We start from the raw sequence: 15,345 nt of genomic DNA, 5'->3' as shown, positions 1-15,345 counted from the left end.
GAACCAACTTCCACATCCTCTTCAATCTCATCCGTCTCTCCTGGTCTTCAAGACGGCTGTTCACCACCATGTCAGATCATCCCCAATCCAGAACCATGACCTTATATACGCTCATTAACCCCACTGAGATCCCTCATCATTTTCCAGTTTTTCCTGCTTGGAGTTTCCTTCTCCATACATGCGTGTTGTGCGTCCCATTTTTGTCTGTTCCGTCCTGATATGTTCATTGTGCTTGCTCTCCCACCAACCTCGACGATGTATATAAAATAAGTGAGTTTGAAAATTGCTCAAACTCTTCGATGAACACTTGAAATCATAAGGTATGTTAACGTGGTTTTAGTGAAAATTCCACCATAGGTTTTGGAGGATTTAATAAATGTTCCTCGAGTCATGGATGAAGAAAAACACAAACTGTAATGGCACTGTTTGAGGCCTACGAGAAATCTAGTGTGTGTGTGTGTGTGTGTGTGTGTGTGTGTGTGTGTGTGTGTGTGTGTGTGTGTGTGTGTGTGTGTGTGTGTGTGTGTGTGTGTGTGTGTGTGTGTGTGTGTGTGTCCGTGACCGCTGTTTCTCCACAATCACTGGTCCGATCTAATTGAAACTTGCCAGGTATATTGCTGGGGACCTGAGGATGTGCCTTTTCAAGGTTTGATATTAATCGGACAAGTGCTTCCCAAGTTATGGCCATTTATTTACCAAACCAATGACAGGACACGTTGCTGCGGAGGTGTGGCCGATGGGGAAAGGGCGCCATTTCGTTACCAATGACAGGACACGTTGCTGTGTAAGCCTTGCCGATGGGGAAAGAGCACATTCCCCATTACGGTTTACAACGTACGGACTTCCCGATAGTGATGCCTTACTGTATTATAATCATTTCTCGATTTCTTATGTGCATTTATAGATAAACACAATGCCCCAATCCAGTCGTCGTTTATGAGAGTGAAGGAACGGCCGGCCTGCGTGGTTGTTTGAAAGTGTTTTTTTTTTTGCACGTGCGGCGACGCACGTACGGGCATGGGAGAGCGAAGGAACGGCCTGTGTGGTTGTTGTTTCTGGCACGCGGTTTGAAAGTTTTTTTTTTCTTGCACGTACGGCCACGCACGTACGGGCATGTGAGAGCGAAGGAACGGCCTGCGTGGTTGTTGTTTCTGGAATGATTTTTGAAAGTTTTTTTTTTGTACATACGGCCACGCACGGTATGGCCACGCACGTACGGGTACGCGAGAGCGAAGGAACGGCCTGTGTGGTTGTTGTTTCTGGCACGCGGTTTGAAAGTTTTTTTTTTTTGTACATACGGCCACGCACGGTATGGCCACGCACATACGGGCACACGAGAGCGAAGGAACGGCCTGTGTGGTTGTTGTTTCTGGCACGCGGTTTGAAAGTTTTTTTTTTTTTGCACGTACGGGCTGGCGAGAGCGAAGGAACAGCCTGTGTGGTTGTTTCTGGCACGCGGTTTGAAGGTTTTTTAAAAAATTTATTGCATATACGGCCACACACGTACGGGCACGTACGAGTTACACAAATTAGTCCATGTTATTTTTTTTAATTTCCCTTTTCCCTTCCTGATTTATTGTCTTGATTTTTGTTTGCTTTGCCTTCACCTGGTTACTATGACTACTACTTCCAAAATGGCCACAATCAATTTCATTTCGTGGGGTGGGTCTCGGCCGAAGTTTGGCCCAACTGTTTCAGGAACCGGCTGGCCAGGTCCGACGTTCCACTGGAGGTGATTAGAACAGGAATTTGTAATTTTTTCAGGGTGTTGGTGATAGCTCGCCTACTCTTTGTGGAGGACTGGATTTTTAACATCCAACAACTCAATCCGGCAGATGGGACACCTGGCTTAACGTCCATCCAAGGGACGGCACACACATCGATGCCTCGACTTGAATGCGGAACACTTCGGTGACAGTTTATTGCTGGATCAGGATTCATACCAAAGCTAGATAGCTTCAATGTGAGCATGCCAGCTCTGCAACATGCTGGTGAGACTTTATTGCACCTTGCTGCACTTCCTGCTTGCATCAAAGTCAATGATTTGTATGTTTTCAATGCTCCAGGTGGAATATAAATAGTTTTTCATTTTGTGCCATGACCCATGATCACGAGGTTATCTTTTTAAAAGATTGACATGTAGTTGTGCATTACCTCTGCAGAATCCAGTATTTAATCCTATTGAAATTCCCACACCACAAAGTGACCGTCGAACATTTAAAATGTTGTTTTTTTCCTGGTTTTATCTGCAACGTACGGGTGTGCATGGGCAGTTTTATGCACCATTTTGGGTTGAGCAGTGCTGGAGCGTCGTACGTGCGGGCCGCCGAGCTTCCCGTGCTGCTCCATGAGCCCTCCGTTAAGGACCTTTCTCCACAAGTCACCTCAAAGGATAAGGTAGCCATGTTTCACATTTTAGGCCTTTCACACATGTTTGATGTCTCACACAAAATAACACATTTGGGTAACTCGCCCCAAACGCAGATTATAATTGCAATAATAACTGGGCTTCCTGGAAGTTACAAGCGCGACCTTTGCTCATCCTTGGTCTCCACGAACAGGGACCGTGATCGGTGAGAACCACATGATCTATTGGATAGAGATTGTGATTATACCATGATACAGCGGATATTAACAATGAGTAATGTAAATGTGTGTGTTCCGTAAGCAGGTTTTCCTGTTCCATAACCACTGCAATTGTTCCCATAGTCACAGAATGTAAAATTCCATTTAATTTAACAAACACATGTTTTCCTACTTCCAGTCCTTGGTTCGCTGATTCATTTACAATGAAACATCTTACATTTTATTAATCATGGAAAGCCAATGTAACATTGTTCAATGGGTATACATGTTACTCCTTTGTTTTTCACTTTTTAAATATATATTTTTTATTATTACCATCAAGCAAGAACGATCTTACAATGAAGAACTAGTCTTGCTGGTGTCAATTTGCATCAGTGGACAGGTAGATCGATGGATGAACTCTAAAAGGACATTGATCAACATGAAATCGAGGTACGCTGAAGGTCGTGGAAAGCAAGGAGAAGCTGACGTTTCGGGCATTAACACTTCACCGAAACAAAAAAAGCTGCTTTTGTCAGTTCAGAAATCCCCTCTTTATTTGGTATGGAAGGCCACCTTCATCCTTGGTTTTCTGACTTCCTGTAAACATGGAGTGAATGCTGGGTGATCAATGAAACCTTGTCCTCCCCTCTCCCAGTGGAGGCTGGAGTTTCTCAAGGCAGAGTTTTGGGTCCAGTGTTGTTCCTCATCTATATTCATGGCCTCTCTGATGCTCTGTTAACCCCTCTCTTCCTTTTTACAGCCGACTCTATATTGTGTTGTGCAGCACCCCCATCCCTCTGCTCGGCAGAAAGCAGCTGAATCGCTTTCTGCTGACCTGGAAATGATTCTGTTGGTGTGATGAATGGAGCATGTCCTTCAACCCTGTAAATATCTCAGTCTTACCCTGTCACTCTAGAAGGGCCAGCAAATGAACCCATCTGTCCATTTCATGGTTAGCCACAAGAAGAGGTTCAGTCTTTTGAACTTTGAGGCATCACCATTAGCCATAACCTCTCCTCGGCTGACTTGATGAAAAAGCCAACTGCAGACTAGGCATTCTCCATCTTTCTAGGTCATTGCTTGACCATTCAGAACTACTCATAGCTTTTCAAGCCTTTCTCCATAACTCAGTGGAGTAGTACATTTCCCCTATGTGGTGATGCCCCAGCATCACATCTGTCACTTTTGGATTCTGCAGAACCTAAAACTCTCAACATTAGTGGAATCTCTTGCGATAATGCAGAACCACAAGGCCTGCTGCTGTTATGTCAAATACAAGCTCGTGACTTCTGTGTTTTTATTATTATTTTATTGTCTCTCCTCTGGTCTTGCTCACTCTGCTCTCTAAATGCCCCCCCCCCCTTCCTCCACCGTCTCCAGAAACATACATATTCTTCCTACAACCCTTCCTGGTTTAACTCCCAAAATCCAGGTTTACTGCACACATCAACTTCTTCCTCTTTTCTTCTGTTTATGAAACCATGTTTTCACCCAATGGTTCAGTTACATTCTTCCCTCCAGAGATTTAAGCAGGCAGTTCACCATCATCTCCCATCCATCTGAGCAATCTTCTTGTACCCCAATTTACCCGACCTAGCCTAACCATACTATAAAAAGTTGCCGTTTCTTCGCCTCCGCTCTCTTTTTGTTGTTGTCGTTGTTGGTTCATTCCCTTCTTGTGGCCAATTGTGACTTCATGTCCCCACTCTGTTTGTATCCTTGTTACCGTTACCTCGCTCTTCCATAAAACTACGTTGTACCATATTCTTCAATCTACCATGCTCTTTACAGACCATCGGTGCTGACAAAGCAGATAATGGGGAAGGGTTAGGGTAGGTTATACCGGGTGGCTTGCCAGCCATCCGTGAAGGTAGGAATTCATAATTTGTTGAGAGCGCCCCATGATAGCTCACCTACTCTTCGCGAAGGACACCGTGGGATCTTTAACGTCCACCAACGAACGCAAGCAGATGGGACACCGAGTTTAATGTCCATCCGAGGGACGGCACACACATTACTACCTCGCCCTGCCTGTGGAACACCGGGATCGTGGTTTATAGCTGGGTCAGGATTCGAACCCAGGCTCAGCAGCTCAGAGGCGAGTGTGCATACCTCGAGGCCATAGTGCCAGCCCAGTATGCCATTTGCTATTCCATAAATCAATACGTTTAAGTTATGGACATTGTAACAAGTTAGCTTAAAGAGCTTAGTCTTTCTTCCTTTTGTTGTTATCCCTTTGAAGTTAACCCTTATGGATCTCAGCTTGAGATTCTTATCAAAAGTGCTCCTCTTTGCTTTGCAAAAAAAACTGGACAAAAGCAATAACAGGAAACAAATGTCCACTACAATTCAGGTGGACAGTGCTCCAGCTCACTGCAGATGAACATGGAAGACTGTGTACTTGGGTGCTACAGCAGTACCTGTCAGACATGGTACAGAGACAGTCATGGTCGAGAACAAGTAAACCGAATGCCAAGCCTCCCCGCTTGATTCTTCTAACCCCAGGGTAATTATCCACCATCCATTGAAAGCATGCTGCCAGGGTACAAGCTAATGGGATAACCTGCTTACGGGCTACTTGCAGATATAAGTAATATCGTGGGAGGGAGTAATGTCATATGAAAGAAATAGCTTTGGAGATAGTCGTTAGATTTGCAATGAAATCGTGAGGAAATGTCATGATGCCTCCCTCACAAGCCTAACAATGGCATCGATTGTGAGATTGTATTTGTTGTCATGGAAACTGCCGCATTTTAATGATTGTTAATGGAATCGTTTGAGCTTGTTCGATTTTTACTCTTACATTATTTAACTTCAACACATGTAGTTATTTAATACCATTTCCATTACCCAGGTTCACAGACATTGTGAGTGTGGTGAATGCGGTTTTTAAACACCCAGATGTGCACGTGGCTTCGCACTGTGTTATTGGAGCCATCACTGCATGTGTGAATCCGAAGGTTGTGTATATGGAGCACAGGTAACCAAACTGCACACTCGGTTGAAAGCCTACACAATCTGGTACAAAACTGGAGAATGTACGTATTTTATCCTTGATTGTGATAAACTAACATGTATGCACATCGGCAGACTTACATTTCCAAGATTCCTGGAACAATGCACTCCAGGTGTGTAACACTCAAACACCAGCTTTTGTACCACCATGTGGGGCAATGAGAATTGAGGGGAATGTGGAAGTGTTTCTTTTGGCAGGATTTGTAAGTGTGGTGGTTTTCACTGGGCCCAAGAAAGCACCGCACCAACCTCTGAGGGAACTCATACTTGCCGTGAATCCGGGTGTCTCTATCATCATGTCTGAGTGTGGGAAGATTCTAAGGTAGGTTCATCACTGGGACAAAGACCAGCAAGCGCATATACTTTGGCTTTTTGTTAATGTGATCTAAGGCTCAGAGTGAAGCTGACGCACACTCACACACAGGACTGTTAGATGAGACAAACACCAACACTGAGCTTGGGGGAAGTGTCGTCACTTCCAGGGGCACTCTTGGTACCAGCGACGTCATGACAATGGTGTTGCCTTTCTCACTGCACTCAGCAGGGAATTTCCTCTTGAGGAATTTCCTCTTCCCCATGGATGCCAACCTATGGTGATTGTCTGTGCTCTTATCCTTTAAATGCTGAACGTCGAGCAAGGAAGCAACATGTACCGTTTTTAAAGCCTTTGGTATTACTTGGCCGGAGTTTGAATCTCCGACCTCCCAGACACAGAACGAATGCTCTAACCATTACACCACCGAGTCTGGATTATTTAAAGGGGAACCCAAAAGCAAATTTATTTTTTCTGAAAACCGTTGAAAATCATTCATCATGCTCTAATTTGAAGGGAAAAAAATTTTTGCATTTTTTTTTTTTTGTTAATCACAAAATGATTTAGGGCTTTTTTGATTCGAAAAAAATCCCTAATGTCGATTTTTGACAGCGACGTCACACTCGTAACACACCTTGATGCAAATGGTGGCTTACATCGAGAAACAGGGTATTCCGAGCTTGGATTCCGATAGCGATTCCACCATCATTAGCAACTCTGAAGGTTCTTCTTACATATGTTGAAACTGGTCAGTGGGATTTTCAAGAAATGATTGGAAACAAAATTAGTGATGGAAACACTTTCGGGGGGATTATGGAACTGTATCATTGAGCTTTGTGCGAGCGATTCAGAAGACGACAACAATGGAGGTATTGGTGAAGATGAAAACGTCGGTCACATGGTCACTACAGATTGGTAGGTTTTGTTTTTTCCGTTCAATTGAAGGTTTACAAGAGATTTTGTATTAATTAATAAATCGGTTACACTACTCAAGCAGAAACGCGACACGGACACCGCCCAGGCACACTCAGACACCGCAGACAAAATGGGCGACAAATGCTTTGTCCCACAGTCGCAGGCTGACCAGGTGTCCTGTATCTTACTGGATCATCCTATTTCATACTTTCCCCGGGCAACATTTGGCTGTGGTCGTGCTGTGTCATGCCGTGTTGTCTTGCCCCAGTGGAGGAGGGGGGGGAATGGTGCTGGGAGGGAGAGGTTGTGGGGTGGTGGGGGGTATTGTTCAGGTGATAGTTGATAGGGGATTATGGAGGGGGTGGAGGAGACCCTGAAAGTTTTGGGGTCCTAGGTCAAATCTTCTCAGAGGAGTGGATAACGATGATACATCCTGTACAAACATACTTTCTCTCGACTATAAATAGATGGTGGTTCATTTGATTTGTAGAAATTTGTGTTGATAATAGATTTAATTATTTTTAGGTGCTTTTGTGGTAACTGCCAGGCAGTGGCAATAGGTGTATGATTCACCGCTCAAATGGCCCATGTACATATGCTGGTAGTTCAATTGAGATGGTGTTGCAGTTTTGAGCGAAGGCTGTTTTTTCTGCTTAATCGTGGGTACGATATCCTCTCTCAATCATAGTGGATATCCACAACATCCAGCCAGTTCTGTTGTTACATAACAGTGCTGTGTAAAATGTTCGGAGCACAAAAGCGAATATTTTCTCGGCCCAATCCACACTCGCGGTGTTTCGGACAAACCTCGTCCAATTTCTGGCAAACTTAGGGGGTTTTTTTTCCATAAAACTACATGTTTTAGTGAGAGACAATTGTAGTATCATGAAACCATCTCGGTTTATGTTACTACAACCACCAAGGACACATCAACTCGGCATATTTGTGTAAAATTGAAAATTATTGGTTGTTGAGTCATCAGTCCTCACGAAAGGCAGGGGGTGAGGAGACCTGCCGTGAGACTGGGGGGTTTGGGGATTGCCTCTTCATAAATGTCAGGAAACTGACAATGTCGTGATGACTCGGGCACACGGCAAAAACAACAGTTGATGTTCAATGGCTCGAGTCGACCTTTAATTTGCACAATGTATTAATATGAACCATGTACAATGACATCCGATGTGCTGACGTTTTATTTCCCTTTGATTTCTCATGAACAAATAAACTTGCCCCAACGATTCTCGGAATGCATTCCCTTTCCATTTTCAATAACGGAGACCCTCAAAACCAGTCGTTTTCACACTAATGCCACTCCATTGTGTCTTCCCTCATAAAAACTTGCATCAAAATCAAAGTGCACAATGCAACAAAATTTTACACCAGATGGTTCACGGTATAAAATCGGATTAATAAAGGTACGATTCATAGCCTGCAGTAACTCGACATCGTACTTGGCTTGGGAATTATTGATCAGTTTAAATCGGTTTATATATTTCGTTGAACCTTGCAAACACTTGGATTCATTTAAGCCTTTCATTCTGTTCCAGGAATGAAGATGTGGAATTGATTTTATCAGGAAACAAATTTGGTGATCCAGCGATGGTGAGACTACGACATACTACATGTCCAACCTGGTGAATGAATTATGATTACCAATATTTATTTAATATTAACTTGTGTAAACAATAGCTGTGTGCTTTATATATTTATTTTAACGTGTATGTGATTGTTTCGGTGTGCTTTGAATGAAGGTGATGCGTATTCGGAGGCAGGAGATAATTTTGTACACATGGTGCATGTGCACCACGATTGAAGAAACTTTCTTGCACTCGTTCAGTCCTCCATGTTGTGCTTGTTTGTAATCATTTCTGATCCATTGCATGTTGTCTCATGAAGGGCTGATGGCAGTTTTGTTGTCGGATCGCTTTTTCCCCACATTGTGGAAATCCGCATCTCCTTTTATCTTCCTTTGGAAAAGCCTCTCTTCATTGTGAACTGCAAAAGGCTGAAATCGTCGCTCACAAACGCTCCTTACCACGGAAACATTTATAACATCTGGGGCCAGTTGAAGTTTTCAGGTGTGCTCTCATCACACTTTTCATTCATTTATCCCATGCTCGTGGAGCACAACATGGCCCGTCATCCGACACATGAGATGGGGGAAAAAAGTTTGTTTCCACTCCCTGAACATAATAGGGTTGGTTGGCCAGAATTTTCACTAAATTTTAAAATGCACCAATAAAATCTGCTCGGTAATCAACGTTTGTCCGAGCCCCATGCTTATCATCTCATAACTCAGTGAAACTGACAGAAAAGTATTTCCAATAACTCGAGGGCTTACACTCATCGAATTTGCTTGGAAAGAGCTTCGTTTGTATTTTATTTTTATTATATTTTTTTTTGCAGACTCTGATACTGTGGTACAAGTCAATTACAACACACTGGAGGACTCGCTTAACCTCGTGAGCAAACAACCAGGACCGAGTCCATCTGGCAATTTTCAACTTTTGGACGATAGCGGAGACCATTTCTTCCTGGTGTTTACTGGCTGTGATCTTAAAGACAGTTCTTTAAAAACCTGGTTGAGAGGAACAGCTAAACAGGTTTGTGACACTCATCTTGAACATGGGTACACTGCGCAGTGCGAGGGAATATGGATGCAATTCGAGAACCGAATTTTTGAACTCGGCTGTTGTGATCAAAGAAAGGTTTATGGTATGCGTGAGCCCGTGAACATTGACGGGGTTACGAGGCTATCCCACATCCATGGCCAAATTGAGTTTTTCAAAATAATTTTACAACGTGGGTTTACATTAAGTGGTAAATGTCAGTTTTCAACAAATTGTTTGAAGCTAATACTGATGTTAGTTCATTGGGAGATGAATGTGAAGCTGAACTTTGAATCCCCTCTTCTCTCAGAATGCATGTTGGATAGCCCATTTTACTGCTGTCGCTCTCATTTACATACGTGTGTGCTTTTGCACATCAACCATTATTTGATGACACGAGTTCATAAAATCTAAGGATATCCCATAAAGAATGAATATATTTTTGTGTACAAAGTCGAGGTTCTCGGAAGAGCTCGATCACAGAATGGATCGGAACAGAACAGAACAGAAGAACAACATATTGGAAATGGAGGGAGTGGGGGACACCAGCAGCAGGGTAGACACATAAGTGACACGTCATTGTTTAACTCAAAAGTGTTTACCATGTGCTGGGTCGGATTATATTGACAATATGAAAGACAGCTGCACGGCAAACGCGTCCATAGGTTGGATAACAAGGGTACGAGTTTTATGGACGTGCTGGAAAAGATTTTTGCATAGAAAAACAAATAAGATCAAACGACGAACACCTCGATGTGCAGATCTCACTGCCAGACCGCGTCGAGATCCCAAGAGGGAAGATGCCTCGAGAGACAATGTTTAAGGTCGCACTCGGTTCAAATGCATGAATTGTTTTGCAGAAACCACAAAAGAAGAGCTTGAGAACAAAAGGAAGTTTAACAGAAAAAGAGTTCAGAAACATTCACGTGAGTACTCTGTGGTGTGGGTTTCACAGAGTTGTGCACAAATTAGTGTATGATCCACGAGGAGGTTCTTCATTGTGTGGGATTTGTCGAGTTGTGCACAAATTTGTGTGTGATCGTGAAGTTCATTTTACCTTTCCATTAAATAGACAAAGAGACATCTGGAACCTTTGCCTCCGGGATACTTCTACAATGGCATGGGGTACGTGAGCTTGTCTGGAGAAAAATCCGAACACCACCCACGTATCCTTGCAACGGAATTTGTTTTTATTCCGCTGCCTTGATGAACCAATTGTGTTCTGATTAAATGGTGTCGGTGTGGTTTTGTGTTCCTTTTATGCAAAATTAACTGTCATTCCTGACTCGACTTAGTTATGGACACGTTTATCGACGAGTACTTCGCTGCACTCGATGAAGAAGTCTGCAAACACAATGCCAAAGTAGACCAAGTGGAGAACAAAAACATCTTTGAACGATGAAGTTTGTTTCATGTTATCATTACAAAGATTCGGTTTGCCATTTATTTCTTCGTTTGATTGTTACACACAAGATGGTGAAACAGCATGAGCACAGCTAAGAGTTATTACTGGTGTTTATACCTTGTTTTTGGTTCGAGGGTAAGTGACTCTTTACTCTAAAAAAAATAATTAATAAAACAACCCTCAAATGGATTTGCATGTGGTTTATTGGCTCATTACACATTTCCTTTTGCCGTAGATCAAGGGTGTCGACGTATTTGCGATTTAATAAAACAAATCAACATTTTAATGCATTACAAGTGCACAAATCTCCCCCAGTTTGACGGACCAATGATTTGAACACTGATAGTGTTTCAGGAATGATCGTATTCCCAATCGGACGAGTTGACGGCTTTGAGAGTTAGCGATATCCAATTAGTCTAATATGATAACAGCATGTCAAATAATTAGGCCGAGCAAAGCAATATCGAGGCTGTTTATCTCCGATACGTGGATATGTGAAACCCCCTGCAACCCATGCCCGCAGAAAAGATTTTTGGAACACTGCCACATTTTCCATCCAATCATCATGTAACTTTGTTAAAACATTCTCCATGGGTCGGCACTCCTACGTTCAAAGTTTTGTGTTAATTGCTCAATTGTTTGTGGAGAAAACTAATAATGGTGAAAAAGTGAGGACCACGGCTGACGTTCCACAACATTGTCAAGGATTATTACAGACACCTATTATGGTACTTGTTTAATTGAAGCAATCGAACATTTTTGGGGGTCTAAGTAATGACAAAAAAGAACAATATTGGCACAACACCAACATGCTGCCATGTTTGTTTGAAAAATCTACACTTCCTGGCGAAAGGACAAATGGACTGAATGACCTCTTGGCATCCACTCAGACCATCGAGGATTTCCACAAACGGAACAGACCAAATAAGTTGAGCACTTTCTTAAAAATACGACGCACAACTAACAAATATAAAACTTTTATTTGACATTATTAGGCAATGAAAGACATTAAGCAGAGTACATTCAATTCCAGTGCAAAAAAGTCAAAATGTGCAAAAATGATTACAAGTAGCTGAAGTCTATCTTAGGACGATATTGAAGTATCATTGGGAATGTCTGCAATGACAAGAACAAGTTGTGTAAAACTAAACGATGTACAAATGTGTCAGGATACATGATGATTTGTTTTAATGGAGATTTACAAACTTACATTGGTGCCTCGCAGTCTCCATCGTGTCATGTAGATAAACTCCATAGTGTGGTCTTTCCCCATAATCTCGCCATTACAGAGAACGTCGAGCTGAGGCGACACCGCATCAGCAAACACACAGCGCACATGTTAACAACTGCTGAGAGAGATGGTCCTCTTTGAAATCAGGACCATGAGGACGATGTCCACATATAGGGTTGGGGCTGACGAGTGCAGACAACGATGACACAAAATGGACAATACATGATTGTTATTCACTTAAAAATAAAATAAGTAGCAACAGATTACAAACACAAATAGACACACAAACATTGTGTATTTTGTAACGATTGAATTACTTCTTGAAACGAGCAAATTACTCAAAAGGGGAAAGTGTATTGGGAATCACAATGTAGTTTAAAACAAACCTCATAGTTACTGGGAAGCTGAAGTTTCAAACTCAGAAACTTCTTAATAGTTCCAACAGTTACTCGAGAAGAACAGCGAATAAACTTCTTCATAAGACTCTGTGGAGAACACAAAGAAAACCACTTACACTTTACTGCACATTTCTAGAAATTTCATCTGACAAACGAATCATCTAACTGAATAAAGTCGACGACACATTCTGCCATTTTTAGCTCCCCTTTTGGAAGAACAGAGAGCTATAGCGATACCCCCGGCGTGAGCGTGAAAATGTTAAAGTTTTTGGTGCAAGTTATTTTTTCCTTTCTAATGTTTTTATCTACCACACTATTTTTTACTGATTACAATATACAAATACATATATTGCTTTAAAATTATTTGGATCAGACTTCACTGCAATGCTTTATAAAAAATATTATTAGACGAGTCTTTTAAAAACGATAAATGTATAAACAGGCGAGCATTGGGTGGCTTTGACACCAAGTCTCTGGTTTATTTATCTATTCATTTATTCGCATGCAGCCCTGTGGCTGCTTGGCTGTATCATTTTCTGGGGGCATGGCTGTGCCACTGATGCAATGCCCCCATTACCAGCACACTGGGACTCATTTTGCCAATCTCAGAAGAATGACAAGCTGAGTCAACTCGACTTGGCGTTAATTCAACAGCCCCACAGGGGCTTGAACTCAAGACCCTAGGATCTTAAATCAAGCACCTGAACCATTAAGCCAAGACCAGGCCTTTCTGCCACCTTGACATCACACAATGCCCATAGATATGACATCAAATCAGAAAACTTTTCTGATACACCTTGTGTTATTGTTAATCTTGTGTGTGTTTTTCGTCCCGGGAAACTCGTGACAGGCTATCTTACTGTTGGGCTAAACCTGCACCGTCCTCAATCCTCTCATCATGCCCAACCTTCCCTTCACACAACACGTACCTCAATTGATCCTAATAGTAATAGCACCCGATATAATCAACCTGTGTACCTCAACTGATCTTAATATCACCCTTCAAAATAGTTTTCTGCATGAGTTTCACTTCATGCATTAGATGAGGCTATTTGACTGATTTGTGCCTTTCTACGATTCACAAATTGGATCAACTTGTTCGTTTCCATCTGAGCACATAGCTCATTATGCTGGCATGACATGACATGCTCAACTCGAACAGCACTCGGGAGAATGCATACCTCCTCCAGGATAAACGGTTTACGTTTTGCATCGTGTTGATGGGCCAGATCTGGATCCAGACCTGAACCAAAATTGAATTGAGTTGTTCTTGTCACCTAACCAACCCATGCACAATTTTTTGAAATATCATGCTATATATCGTTTTGGCCCAATCTCTCGGTGGTGAGGAATCACTTGAAAATTAAATACTTCTGGTATACAGATCTGGATTCGGATCTTCACAAAGATTGAATCAATTCGGCCTTTTCACACACCCAACATGTCCACCAAGTTTCGTCCAAATCCGTCTAACTTTTTGAAATATTGTGCTATTATATATCATTTTGGCTCTGTCTCTCAATGGTGAAGAATCACTTGATACTTCTCGGATCCGGATCCAGATCTTCACCAACATCTAATTATTTCGTCGTTGTCACACACCCAACCTGTCCACCAAATTTTGTCAGAATCCATCCACAACTTTGAGATATCCTGTTCACTGACAGACAGTGGTGAAGACATCAGCCTGCGTCCACCTTCGGTGGCGGAGAGAAACATCATACAATTATCTCCAAATGGCTTTGGAATTCATTTGAAATTGCAATGATGTCTCCTAATCTCCCTGTGCTTAATACCATACATGTATGAGGTCATCCAGGAGTCTTTGATCATGAAACAACATAAAAATCCATCAAAAATGGATTTTGAGAATGAAATTAATATTTTGGGATATTTGGGTAAGACTTTGGGAATGAAATGTAATATGTAAAAATAAAAAAATTCATTCGTATACAGCACAAGGCTGCGGGGTAGTATCATTTGCTGACGGTGCAACTGTGCTGCTAATGCAGTGCCCACTGCTGATTATGGCAGGAATTTCAAATTTGTTCAGGGTGTCGACGACAGCTCGTCGACTCTGTGAAAGACACCATAGGATCTTTAATGCCCACCAACGAATGCCGACAGATGGCACACCCGTTTAACATCCATCGGAGAGCTGGCACATACACAGTGATGAATCACCCTGCCTGTGAAACACTGGGATGGGATTCTCACTCAGGCTAGACAGCTTAGAGGTGAGTGTGCATACCTCCAAGCCATCCTGTTAGTCCACAAAACACTCACTACATGGAAACAAAACTTTGATAACACTATCTGTCAGAAAACACGATAATAGATTGTAATGCTGAGAAATTAAACATAAAAACTCTATTACCAAAAGAGAGAAGAAAATCCTTCAAAAATTACCCCCGGTTGGGGGTGACGGTCATCTCTGAAGCTCTGTAGATGTGGATCTCTGATCGGCTTAAGGCCCGGTCACACCTTGACGTTTTAGCCAGCGATGGCGACGTATTAAAATGTATGCAAAACGCTGGCTTACGTTGAACTTTTGATGTTTTTTTTTAAAGATTCGGACGTATTCATAGCGACTTGGTCTTATGTATAACGCATTGGTAATGGACACAGAACGTTTCGTTGTGTTATAGATAACTTATACCAACGAATGCTGAACCTGTTGTCGGCCTACACAACCGATGCCCAACGATAGTCTAACTTAGGCATAGCGCGTTGCACGCATCGCCGACGATGTCGTGACGTAGCCTATTAAAAGGCTGACGCACAACGATTCGAATCATAACTGCCGTAGAAATGGAAGTGACAACATCGCGGTCACACCTTGGCGATCTTGCCAGCGTATGCCGACCTAAGAAAAATGTGTCTAAAACGTT

At 42.4% G+C, this 15,345-nt stretch overlaps 2 protein-coding genes across 5 annotated transcripts in view; one reads left to right on the top strand and one right to left on the bottom strand.

The window, feature by feature from the left end:
• Positions 1-11,014, top strand: part of DNAAF9 (dynein axonemal assembly factor 9) — a 72,262-nt gene extending 61,248 nt beyond the window's left edge. Inside the window, exons 25-36 of one of the 3 annotated variants that reach the window (XM_085849029.1) lie at positions 2,274-2,397; positions 2,485-2,573; positions 4,922-5,074; positions 5,423-5,548; positions 5,659-5,696; positions 5,782-5,905; positions 8,359-8,445; positions 8,708-8,889; positions 9,218-9,414; positions 10,281-10,346; positions 10,493-10,586; positions 10,716-11,014. In XM_085849029.1, coding sequence (XP_085705155.1) covers positions 2,274-2,397; positions 2,485-2,573; positions 4,922-5,074; positions 5,423-5,548; positions 5,659-5,696; positions 5,782-5,905; positions 8,359-8,445; positions 8,708-8,889; positions 9,218-9,414; positions 10,281-10,346; positions 10,493-10,586; positions 10,716-10,822 — 1,387 coding nt within the window. In that variant the 3' untranslated portion in view covers positions 10,823-11,014. Of the gene's footprint in view, positions 1-2,273; positions 2,574-4,921; positions 5,075-5,422; positions 5,549-5,658; positions 5,697-5,781; positions 5,906-8,358; positions 8,446-8,707; positions 8,890-9,217; positions 9,415-10,280; positions 10,347-10,492; positions 10,587-10,715 lie in introns of those variants that run through there. The other 2 variants (XM_085849028.1, XR_015050062.1) reach the window with 2 other exon arrangements.
• A 772-nt stretch (positions 11,015-11,786) lies between these two features.
• PCGF5 (polycomb group ring finger 5) overlaps positions 11,787-15,345 on the bottom strand; it is a 31,530-nt gene continuing 27,971 nt past the window's right edge. For both annotated transcript variants that reach the window (XM_085849030.1, XM_085849031.1), the window contains exons 7-9: positions 12,443-12,541; positions 12,036-12,125; positions 11,787-11,941 (exon numbers count right to left, since the gene is read on the bottom strand). In XM_085849030.1, coding sequence (XP_085705156.1) covers positions 11,888-11,941; positions 12,036-12,125; positions 12,443-12,541 — 243 coding nt within the window. In that variant the 3' untranslated portion in view covers positions 11,787-11,887. The remainder of the gene's footprint in view (positions 11,942-12,035; positions 12,126-12,442; positions 12,542-15,345) is intronic.

This window comes from Eptatretus burgeri, chromosome 12 (genome assembly GCF_056783735.1).
Source record: "Eptatretus burgeri isolate ZD-2024b chromosome 12, Ebu_testis_v1, whole genome shotgun sequence".
NCBI classification, from domain to species: domain Eukaryota; kingdom Metazoa; phylum Chordata; class Myxini; order Myxiniformes; family Myxinidae; genus Eptatretus; species Eptatretus burgeri.
This window is presented reverse-complemented; position numbering and strand designations above follow the sequence as displayed.